General features: G+C 38.4%; 1 protein-coding gene across 1 annotated transcript; it reads left to right on the plus strand.

The window, feature by feature from the left end:
• The first annotated feature begins 205 nt into the window (after window positions 1–205).
• On the plus strand, window positions 206–10,539 carry RBBP6 (RB binding protein 6, ubiquitin ligase). Its single transcript, XM_082714818.1, is given in 4 exon segments — window positions 206–1,481; window positions 6,392–6,491; window positions 8,790–8,859; window positions 8,861–10,539. Coding segments are annotated over 4 exon segments (372 nt in total). The 5' UTR covers window positions 206–1,315; the 3' UTR covers window positions 8,897–10,539.
• Window positions 10,540–12,409: the final 1,870 nt, after the last annotated feature.

Here is a 12,409-nt window from a genome sequence, read left to right on the forward strand (position 1 = left end):
CCCGCCCCGGAGCCGCCCGGTGAGCCGGCCCTCCGCGCGGCGCCCCCCCTCTGTCTGGAGGCAGATGGTTCCTTCCGTTCTCCGGCTGGTTCAGGTTCCGCGCTCCGAGTCACAAAGCGCGGGGTCACGTGGGCGGGCCGGTGCGCTTTGTGACGCCGCGGGCCCCGCCTCCCGGCCCGCCTATCCGCGCACGCCGGCCCCGCCTCGCGCGCGCCGCCCGTGCAATCCCTGCTTAAGAGACCCCGGAGTGGGGCGCTCGCCCGGAGCCAGGCCGCGTCCGCCATAGTGCCTGGCTTGGAGGTGTCGCCGGCGCTGGGTGAGGGCCCGAGAGCGGCAGGGGGGCGAAACAAAAAGAGAGCCCCGAAGCCTTTGGCGTTGCCCGGCGGTTTCCGGGCCTCCTCTCGCGATTCGGGGCCGAGAGGCGACGGGAGCGAAAGGCGAGAGAAGCGCGGAGCACACGGCGAGAGGAAGCGTCGGGGAGCCTCGGCGGCGTCCCCAGGGTCCGCCAAAGCCACCCGGCCGCTGGCTGGGGCCCGGGGTGGTGAGGAAGTGCTTCGAGGCCTCGTTGAGGCCTAGTACCGGCTTTGTGTCCGAGGCGGCGGCGGCGGCGGGGGGGAGGCGGAGCCGGGGGCGGCCTGCGGGAAGGCCTCTCCTCCGCCGACCGCGCGTTTCTGGCCTAGGCCGCGGGCCGCTCGTGGCCTCCGGGGAGCAGGCGACAGGGGTTTGCGTGTGGGGGGGCCTGGGCCTGGGGAAGCTGACGCCGGTCGTCCGGAAGCCAGGAGGAGGCGAGAGGCCGCTCGTGGACTCCGGGCCTAGGCCCTCTTCCCCCAACCTTCTCCCGGGGCCTGGGTCACCCCAATCCACGGAAAGAGAGACCAACCGGGAGGTGCGGCCTCGCTATGGACCCCTGACCCCGCGGGGTCATTCGGACTCTAACGTGTGGACTGACCGCTACTGACTGCACCGCCTGCCCCCCGTCTCCTGCCGGCCCCTTAGCATGAGCGAGGGGGACCCAGCCGGGTGACATTGTGCCCGTTGGCGGATTCTCGATTTCCCCTTTCCCCGTCCTCGTCCGCTTCCTCCCGTATGAAGTGCTTCTGAGTATCGGGGGGAGGGGGGCGGGGGGGGCTCTGGATTATTGTTTTTACGAACCCCTGCTTGTGGTTGGGGGGGGTATTTAATCTGAGGCCTTAGGGTCCTTCGGTGTCTTTTTGAGTGTTTTGTGTGTGTACATATTTTGCTCTTAAGTTTATAAATATACATATATTGAGCGTGTCCACGTCTCCTCGCTGAACCTTAGGAATCCTTTGGCACCATGTCCTGTGTGCATTATAAATTTTCCTCTAAACTCAACTATGATACCGTCACCTTTGATGGGCTCCACATCTCCCTCTGCGATTTAAAGAAGCAGATTATGGGGAGAGAGAAGTTGAAAGCTGCCGACTGCGACCTGCAGATCACCAACGCGCAGACGAAAGAAGGTAAGAGCCACACGGGCTCCAGCTCGGCCGGCCGGAGATAGGTAGTAGTTGTGCTAAATACTGGTTGCCTGGCAGGAGGCTAACCGCCATTACGTCTCCTGTGGGCCTGTTCGTTCTAAGACTTTGGATGCACCTTTCCTGGAGACCCAGGGGTTGCAGCGGTCGGCCTGGGGGTTTAACTGGCTTGTATGGTGTCTGCGTAGGTGGGATCATCGGTAACCGGCTAATCTGAAAACGTGCAAGTCGGTTTAGTCTTCTCAAATGTTATTTAAAATGAGGATGTCCGTGGGAGAGGGTGAGGGGTGCCCTCCAGGTTCTTGGGGGTGCTTGCCCTGTGGTGTTTTCGAGCTTGTTCTTCATCAGAGGGCAGGAGAGCTTATGGAGGCGTCTTACTTGTTAAAGCAGCGGTAGAGATAGTGCCCTAACTTGCTCACCTGACAGTGGTTTGGGGGTTCAGTGGCAGGTTTTATGTACTCCCTTTTTCTTCCAGTCCTTTGGTACTTAATTTATTTTTATTTTGGAGTTGCCTGTGTTGCGGCGCAGGGATCCTCACTTAAATATTTTTGAGGATTTAATCCAGCCAGTCTTTAATGTTGGAATTGCTTTTGGAACCTGATGTGTTCTGATGTCACCACTTTGGTGTGTAAATTCCAGAATTAGTAATACAGTAATTAAGTGGCTGAGCTCTGAGTTCATCACATTACTCTTAAAATTTAGTAGCAATTTAGTAAAGGGTCTTCTTCTTTTTTTTTTTTTTAAGTAGTAATTGCTAGGCTTTATTTACGTGATTATGTTACTTGGATGTGGAGAATAGTAGGCTGCTACCAAGTGAGTTTCAAACAAGCCACTGCTGGGAATATTTAAGTTCTTTCTCCTTTTTAAAAGCATTTAATAATGTTGAGAATTTAACATTAGATATGACAGTGTGAGAAGTAGTATCTGCAGATTCTGGTTCTGCATTTGTTTTGGTTTCTTTTTCTTAGTACTGTAATGCTGATGTGTAGTTTTCAGTAGATCAGTCTGGGATGGGAAGAAATAAAGTTCAAACTAGCTTAGGGTATTTTATCGATCACTAAATTTTTCTTAAGGTGTGACTTGCGTTCTTTTAGTTGAAATTGGGGGGGTGTCCCTCACTTCTAGCCTACATGGGGTTTTGGATTTTGTTTCGTTTTTTAAATATTTTAATTTTAAGTAATCTCTACACCCAGCGTGGGGCTCGAACTCACAACCTAGAGACCAAGAGTCGGACGCTCTACCAATTGAGCCAGCCAGTGCCCCTAGTTTATAGTTTTTAATAGAGTGAATCTTGTCATGTAAAAGAGTTGTTTCCCATTTATATCCAGATATAAATTTAATTGTATTATATTAAGGACTGGCATTACTGGCATGATTCAAAAATATTGAATACAAACTTTATTTGCTTACATGGTAACACATGAAGGAATATTCTCCACTGCCCCCACCTCCTTTTAAAATGTCATACCTAAGGGATACTCCACAGGAAGCTTTTGTGATTATAATTATGTGTCGAATCCTCTACTTAAGGAGAGGAAAAATTGCTGGTCATCATGAAGAGTCAAATAGCTTTTTAAAATAGTGTTCAAGAAAAGAGTATTTTCTTTAAGGTCACCAAAAGTGTCCCTGAAATATTGCAGCCATAGTTACAGGATAGATGGGTTTATAAGAATTTCAGGACATACTGGTATGTTTATGACACTTATAAATGAGAGGAAGAAGATGTATATGAAAGTAAAGAATATTAAGGCAATTTTAGTCCTATACTTGGCCAGGATTTACATTTTCTGGAGTATTAAATGATTTTATCATGGACTTGGTTCATTTTCTCCACCTGATAATTGAATACAACTTTGTTAGATTGCAGTAAGTTACAGTTGATGGACATCTTGCCCAAAAATCTAAGAGTTTTGTGACATTGAGTTATTTTTTTTTTTCTAAGCCAGGAAATTTATGTTATGTATTATTTTTACAAACCCTGAAAGTTAGGGAGGTGTTTTGTCCAGCAGCATATCTTTTTTTAACATGTTTGTGTGAACCGTCTATATTGAAGAAAGCTTTGATGTTAGATTAAGAGGAGGGGTTTCTGGGGAGAGAATGTGCATTTTGTGCAATCCTCAAATTAAGAGAGGAGAAAATACTGGTAGTCTGAGGATAGTCACTTAATGAGTTTTACAGGAAATAACATCCAGTGTCACAGGCAGCTGAGTAAGAATGGGCTGGGTTTTAGCACCATCCAGTGAATTAGAGAATACAAAATATTTATAGCCTCATAGTTAGGCGATTGCCTAGAAGGATGCTGAACTGGATCACTTAATTTGTTTGAATTAATGTTTAGATTACCCAGTATATCGCATGTCTGTAAAAACATTACTTAGAGTTTTGGGAATCTATGTTTAGGACCCTTAAATCTTAATTACATCAAAATGCATGGGTCAGAATTTTATGTTTTAGATTTAAGAATCTTGCTCCTTTCAAAACAAATCCTGAATGATCTTCCTATATTTTTTAATACAGATTTCCCATATAAACTTGTTTCCCTACCTTTCACCTTCTCTCCCACCTCCAAAAAAAAACAAAGCAAAACAAAACAAAACCCGCAACAACAACAAAACAAACCTTCATTCTGAACTTAAGAGTGAAATATTTGAAAGCTTAGAGTGAAGTATTTTTGAAGAGTCTTCTCTTTTTCCATCTATCAGATTCATCTTGTTTTTCATTCCGGAATCCATGGTCTTCATATTTTTGAATCGGAAATCACACTGGCGCCTGGAAAGGGTCTTTTGAAGTTAACAGCCTGCTTAGTAAAGTAGTTTAAGGGTAGGAAGTAACCAGTGTAATTCAGGTACTTAAAGGTCAGTCAGAGCATCTGGTGTGGGGGCACATGACTTTTAGTCTGACACAGTACTGGTCTGACCAAATTAATAAGTTGTCTTGGAAAGCTACCCTCAATGTTTTTAAGAGTTGCTACATATTCAGAAAGTCCTTGTCAAATGTTTGACGCCAAGTTTTGTTTTAGAATTTATTTTGTGAACATCTCCCATCTTTCAGTTTTTCTTACTCAGATCTTGATTGAAATTTGGAACTATCATGAACTATCAAGGTAATGATGATAGTCTCTAACAGGTCTAGGAAATTGAATTGCTCTGATTGGATACCTGTGAGATACAGTCTGCTACTTGAAATATACCGATAAGAACCCATTTTTGAACAATTTGTAACAGGAAGTAACTAATGATGTTATGATTAAAATTAATAGAGTATTAAACTTAAAATGCTCACATTGTGTGATAAATTGAAATAACTGGAAGAACAGAGGTAGTCAGCCACTTGGTGCTGAGTAACTTAAGTGAAGCAAGTAAACTCCATAATCTTAGAAGAATGAACCCTGATAACCTGATTATGTGATTGGGAGAGATGAGTACGTTCTCATATCTATCTCATAGATATTCTCGTATCTATCAAATCTGTAATTTTATAGATTCCTTCCTCAGGAAAGCTTTTTACCCATACTTAAAGTTAATTGGTCCAGGTTCTCTCTTAATTTCATTCTTCCAGAAGTATTGCAAGTAATAGGGAGTTTAAAAAGTAGAAAAATAGGATCCATTCATACTTCCTCTTTTGTTCTCAATGACATCACTGTTCTTCCAGTTGGCTTAAGCCCGGAACCCGGTTTCTTATGACTGACTGCTCTTTTTCCTTCATCTCCCTACCCTTCTTTAATCCATTGGTAGCCTTACCACTTCTACCTCAAAACATTCTGATTCTCTCCCTTTCTGCATCTGTCACATACCAGCAAGGATCATCGTTTCTTACTGGGCCTTGGCAGCAGCCTCCTTATTGGTCACCCTCTTTCTACTCTTGTTCCCCTGTGGGTTCATTGTCCACATAGATACCAAAGTTATCTTGTTTGTTCGTTATTAATGTAAATCAAATTGTCATCATTTTTGTTGAATATCTTCAGTGACTTCTTGTACGTATAAATAAAATATAAATCCATTTGTGATCTGTACTTTTCTATCCATCATTCTTCCCTTTCATTATCTTCTAGCTGTACTGGACTTTATTTTAATTTTTAGTTTTTTTTTTTAAGTTTTATTTATTTATTTGACAGAAATCACAAGTAGACGGAGAGGCAGGCAGAGAGAGAGGGGGAAGCAGGCTCCCTGCTGAGCAGAGAGCCCGATGCGGGACTCGATCCCAGGACCCCGAGATTATGACCTGAGCCGAAGGCAGCAGCTTAACCCACTGAGCCACCCAGGCGCCCTGGACTTTATTTTTTTCACATGCTTTTCTTTCTGTCTGAAACAGTTTTTGTCCAGCTTTTTTGCATATCTTTCTAGCTTTTCATTCTTTTTTCATTCTCAAATGTTCCTTAGAAAGGCCTTAAATCAATATTCTATCCACAGTTGCATCCTGCTACTAATTATTTTTATGAAACTCTTTTTCCTCTATTTAGAACATGTCTTAATTTCTTTAGTCTGTCGTTTTTAGTAGTAACTCAGGTTGAGCGAGGGGCTAGGAGGGACATATTTTAAATAACTTAATAATTGTTAAATAATTTAAATAACACCTTTTTCTCATAGTTTAGATAATTAGCATTACTAGCTAAATAAACTAAAGAATAACTTAGTATTACTGAGATTTGGGGTTCAACAAAAGTAGGAGCGCGAGAGCCGAGAACCTGCTGACAGTCTTTGGTGTCCTTTGAAGAGAATTTCTATTTGTTCTGACAGTATCAGTAATCCAGATGCAAGGAACATGCAGTGATTAATGTTCTTTTAAATTTAAGTTCATTTCCCATAAAACTTATGTTTGGCTGAAGTTTTCTAATTCTTGAGGACTGACATCTCCAAATCGCCAAATAGAAATTCAACTCTCTATCTTTTTTACAGAATATACTGATGATAATGCTCTAATTCCTAAGAATTCATCTGTAATTGTTAGAAGAATTCCTATTGGAGGTGTTAAATCTACAAGCAAGACGTATGTTATGTAAGTATTTATTGGATCTCATGTATTTAAGTCCTCAGAATAGACTTTTTATCTTGTGAGAAAGAAGTATTTTAGAATAGAAGTCATTACCTTAATAAGTATATCTTCTTAATCCTCGAAACTGTGGGGATGGGTTTGTTTCTTCCTGGTTTCTTCCCCCAGATAACTTAATCTGTAGTTAATAGTACAAACTTCAGGAAGAAGTTTTTGCTATATAAGTATATTAAAAGCCTTGTTCTAAATATTTTGACAGCATCCAGAGTGTTCAGTAATGCTAACATTTGTTTCTCAATAAGGGGCTTTTGTTGGGAAGCTATAGAGTTTATAGGATTTATGGAATCAGGCTTAGGTTTGACTCCAGTAGCTGCTTTACACCAGTTGTGACTTTGAGTAAGTTATCTAAAGCCTCAAAATAGACTTCTCAAAATAATAGAGGGATATGAGTATTTAACTCAAGAAGAGAGTTGGAAGAATTAAACAGTGCCTGATCCATGGTAGACTCCATTAATGGAGTACGAACACAGCAGTATTTTAGCACCAGTCTAGAGCTTAAGGAATTCACAAAAGACACAGGATTAAAACATCTTTTAACGTTCCCTGCCTCCTTGCAATTTTAATGGTGTTAGAATTATAATAATGTGAAAAGAAAAGAGTAGTGATTTCCACTTAGAAGTTAGGTTGCCTTAATTGAAATTTTGGCAAATTCTGCTTTTGGCCAGTGAAAAATTCTGGAATTTGCCAGTCGTAGGAAATGGAATGTCTTCTTGGAATTGAGGTAAAATAGTCATTTCTTGGAGCTTTACTTCATATGGGCAAGTGTTCATTCTAAACTTATTGTCATTGGTTTACTATAAAGTTATATTCCATGTCCTAGCCCTTGGGGATCGTTTTGTGTAATATCTTCTGTATAACAATAGCTTAAAAACTTGCATACTTTCTTTTTCTTACAAAAACCAAGTGAATTACGTGTTTTTAACTTTGTGTAATTGTAAGAAATGAGGGAATAATTCCTAGTATTTCGTGTGAAATTACACTTTAAATGCTTTTTAAAAACAGTAAACATTAAGTTTTTTGGTTTTTGTTTGTTTTTTGATACTAAGAAACTTTTAGGGAGAGAATTATTCGAAGTACATGGGAAAATAAGTTGCCTCTTAAAATTGTGTGTTAACTGACTATGTGTGAGATTTCCTTTGTAATCTTTTTTCCTCATAAAATGCCTCTTGAGTTTATTGAGCAAATACTAGAAAATGAATGCTTCATTTTTATCCTAGGACTTGCAAATCGCATGTAAACTTAGAAACTCCTTTCAGATGCACACTAACATTTCTCTGTAGTCAGGATATCATAAATTTCAATTAAGCATTTAAGTGCCGTATTTAACAACTCAACTCCTGTTCCCTTTCCTGTGAGAACTTTCAAAAGAATTTCTTCTCAGGCTTTATTCGTATGTACTTTAAAAAATCAATATTTTCAGTTCTTCACAACCATCAAGCTCATTCTTTGAACTAATAAACTGTCAAGACTATATTGCGTATTTCTGGAAGTTCTTATCTAATCCTCAGTCATTGTTTTGAGACTTATAAGAAGTTAAAGTTACTATCAACCTGTCTTTCTGGATTTGAAATTTAGTTTTTGGAGCACAGCAATTTCTCAGGGGTCCCAATTATAAATGCTAACAGTGAGTGGTCTTCATTTAAGAAGATCTGATACATGAAAATTTTTATTTGTTATCTATTAAAAAACCAGGGAGGAGCTCCTGGGTGGCTTAGTCCTTAAGTGGCTGCCTTCAGCTCAGGTCATGATCCCCAGGTCCTGGGCTCGAGCCCCACATCAGGCTCCCTGCTTTGCAGGGAGCCTGCTTCTCCCTTTCCCACTCCACCTGCTTGTGTTCCCTCTTTCTCTGTCTCTCTCTCTGTCAAATAAATAAAAATCTTAAAAAAAGGTAGGGGGGATAATGTAACTTGGTTGCTCAGTCTGTAAGAAATAGCTACAATGTTTCTTAACAAAAGACCTTCATACTACCTGTGGGAAAACACCTGTTGTAAATGGCAGGTTACACCTATTCTAGAATTTCTTAGTATAGAATTTTGTTTTATTTTATTTTATATCCCACAAATAGGTCTTAAACTATTAATAGTGTACATACTAGGAAATTGGTTGTTTTTAAATCTTTGTACCAAAGGAAATTTGTGTTAATAAAGGTATGTGATGAGAGATATATATTAAGTTGTTTTAGCACAAAAATCCATAAATACCTCCTCATAATTAATATTATTTTCATTTTTGTTTATTTTTTAGAAGTCGAACTGAACCAGTGATGGGAACTTCAAAAGCAGTATGTAAAAACACAATCTCACACTTTTTCTACACATTGCTTTTACCTTTATAATGTAGCAGTGAAGTAAATCATTTAGAACTTAACATCCAACTGATCATAGTACATGTTGTAAATAAAATGTATTTCGATGACAGCTCAGTTGAATATGGATATATGTGGCATAATTTGCACACTCTGTAGAAATGGGTAATTTGTGCCCCCCCAAAACACTGTTTCATATTAAATATAGCATCCTCCCTGTATGACACCGTGTTGTACAGTTAATGTATGATTCTTTTTAGCTCTTGTAGGTTTTACACTAATGAACATGATAACATGTTCTACATCTGTCTGTCTATAGTTAGTATTTTGTATGTATGTACAGGCTGTTGTGTGCTTTTTGTTTCTTGCAATAAAAAAAAATGTTTGGAGTGTATATTTTGCCATTTTCACGTTGTATCACTTAGTTTTTGTTAGTTTTTTTTTCCTGCCTGACGATGGCTTTTAAAAAAAGCATTAGCAATATGCAAAGCTAATGTTAAAGTTTGATGCTTTCTCCAAGTTCAGACACATATAGAAAAGAGCTTTCCAGAGTTGATGCAGCTATATTACTTAGTTTTATCTTATTTGGCAATTTCAAGCTTTTATTCTTTGTTTATATCTCCACTATAAAGTAAGACCTGAAATTGGGCCCCCATGAGTATATAAATGTCTCATTGATGATTTATATAATTGAGTACATTGTTTTAAAATTTTACTACAAGGTCTTCCACTTCCAGCCTGCTTAGTTCTCCAAATTGAAATATTTCCCTCTTTCTCATAAAGATACTAAATGCTGCATTAATTGTAAGCTGATTGAAAGCTGTAGCTCATCAGAGGTAACTCCCCTTAACCAGGATAACATCTTAATTTTTACGATCATAGCTTAAATATGATCTGTTGACTTGGAGGTCTTAAGTAAAAGGCAGCAGTGTTCCTAAGTTGTGGGGTGACACATTTGTTTCAGAGTATAGGGCTGTAGTAATTGGGTTCTGTAAACTTGATGGTGCTCGAAACATTTTACTGCTGAGGCTTGATCTGTACACAATACAAGATGTCTGAAATCTTGATTTAGAATTCAAGGGTATTGCTTGCTGTTTCACTTTATCCTTTTTAAATAGTACTGATCTTTGTGTATCAGGCATTTCACTAACCTTGGATCATTGCATCTTGAACATGATAATATAGAATATCTTAACTTTGGACTTGTTCTTTAAAGTATATGGCCTTTAGTTCTCATGGAACTAAATATGGTGATTCAAAGATCAAAACTTAGTGTTTTGGGGTCCCCCCCGCCCCTGGGGTATATGGGGTTTTTTGGTTTTTGTTGTTTTATGGTTTTTTTTTTTTTTTGGGTTTTTTTGATTTTTGTTTTTGTTTTTTTGTTGTTGTTGTTTTGGTTTGGTTTTTTGGTTTTTAAAGCATAATGCTGTAAAAAACTGTCCAAGTTTCTGTTTTGCTGGTGATTGGTTTAAAACTGATTTTATGTATCCAAATGCTAGCACAAATTAGAGTGACTATCCTGGTGACTGTAGTAGTTAATGTAACACACTTTGTATAAAGTACTTTTATATAGTATTTAAATTAATTCAGATGAAGTTTTATTTCTTGAAAACAGTTATTTCCTTTTTGTTTATTAGCATGTGTATAAACACAAATCACATGTTCATAAATAAAGTTAACATTCTTTTAGCCTTGTGTGTTTCCCTGGCATGTCTGTATTACACTTATACAAGAAGCAGTTTATTTTATGCTTATTTAGGTTTCTCTTTTCTTTTTTCTTTTCTTTTTTTTTCTTTTTTTTTTTGGATACTTTAAAAGTGGCTTTAATTTTTAGGTAGAATGTCTGAAATGAAGACATTAGATGATTTAATAATTTAATAGCCCCATCATTTATTTGCTTGGGGTACATTTGCTGGCATTTAGGATGAGAATATATTCTTGAAGCATAATTAATGCCCATTTTACAAATCACCTGTTACTGTACACTTCACAAAAGCCAAGATAGAGCCACCAAATGAGGTTTCTAATTCTAGTTAATAGAAGTAAATGTGTGTACATTTTTGGTAACCTAAGCTAATTGCCATCAAGGATGGCTGTTTCTGTCCATATCCCTTAGCTTTGTTTTATTTAGTCATCCTTCCACGTTGGTACTGCAAAGCTGGATATTCTTCTTGCTTATTAAATATCAGAGTTGCATTTTGTTGGATCCTTTAATTTCAAGCAAGTATGGGTGGCATAAAAAAATTTCAGATTCTTTCTCCCAGAAGCAAGACCATAAATTAGATGTGGGGAAGTGGGTTAATTTTAATAATGTCCACAGTATGCACTCATCAGTATTTTTTAAGACTAGATTTTTTTTTTAACATGGTGCAGTTTTTAAATCATTAGTTAATACATTTATTGATGCTTAGGACATGCAAATTTCTGGTCATGTTTAAACCATTTCTTGTCAGCAATTTTCACTTAATTTCTAGTACCTTACTATATCCAGGAAACAATTGGATTCCTTTCTCAATTTCTGGTAAATTTTACTTCCTTGTGGATTTTAAGGTATTTAAGGTGCTAGAGTGATTGGTGGGGAAAAAAAGTGATGTAGATGCCATTGAGTATCTGAAACCACTTTATAGGATACTAAAACAAGTTGGCAGAAAACTAACATGGCAAGAAAGCCCAGTGTAAGAACCAAAAGACTGCTATATTTTAGGAATGGAAAGAACAAAAAGTGTTAGTGTTAGTATTTTAGTTCCGGCTATAATAAAGTTAATATAGCTGCTTTTTTTTTTTTTTTAAGAAATGATCAGTGTTCATATTCTAGATAGTAATGGATTTATTTTGAAAGGCTATTAATTTGTTTCTTTGGTTAGAAACATAGATGATGCTTGACAGTAATTTGTTCAGTTCTTGTTACTTAGATTCAAATAATTCCTAGCTGATGTAAAATGTAACCCTCTTCAAAATAGATATCAGGATTTATTCTCGATAAAAATAGGATATTTGTGTATTCTTTTTTTTCTCTTTAAGTTTCCCTTTGAGATTAGTTCTGTAACGAAAGAGCACTTAAAAACTAGATGAGAATAAGAACACGTTGGTGGATTATATGGTTGTGTATTAGGAATGTGGAGTTCGTGCATTATGAACTCTGCCACCCCTCAGTGGGGAACTAAGAACCTTTTGTTTAAATAAGCATCCCAGTAGTAATATCCATTGAACTAACTCTTAAAACTCTAAGATATTTATAAGATATATTTTAAATTTAGCCAACATTACTTTTATTTATTGAACTCCTTCTATGGTGGGCATTGTGCTAAGAACTTACTTCATTGAAACTTGTAACATTTCTATTTGGGGCTCTCAGTCATGCTGCTTTTATTTTAATACTCTTAGCTCTCTGGAATATTTGAAAAATACTTAACAGAGACTCACTTTGTTGTTGTTTTTCTCTGATCCAGACATCCTGTTACATCCTCTCCATTTTAAACAAGAGTTCTGACCAAAATGCATGAGAAATTTATAACCTGTTGAATGAGCAACCTGATTACTACATAGGAAGCTAATAATG

The sequence above is a fragment of the Mustela nivalis genome (assembly GCF_964662115.1).
Source record: "Mustela nivalis genome assembly, chromosome: 19".
NCBI classification, from domain to species: Eukaryota; Metazoa; Chordata; class Mammalia; order Carnivora; family Mustelidae; genus Mustela; species Mustela nivalis.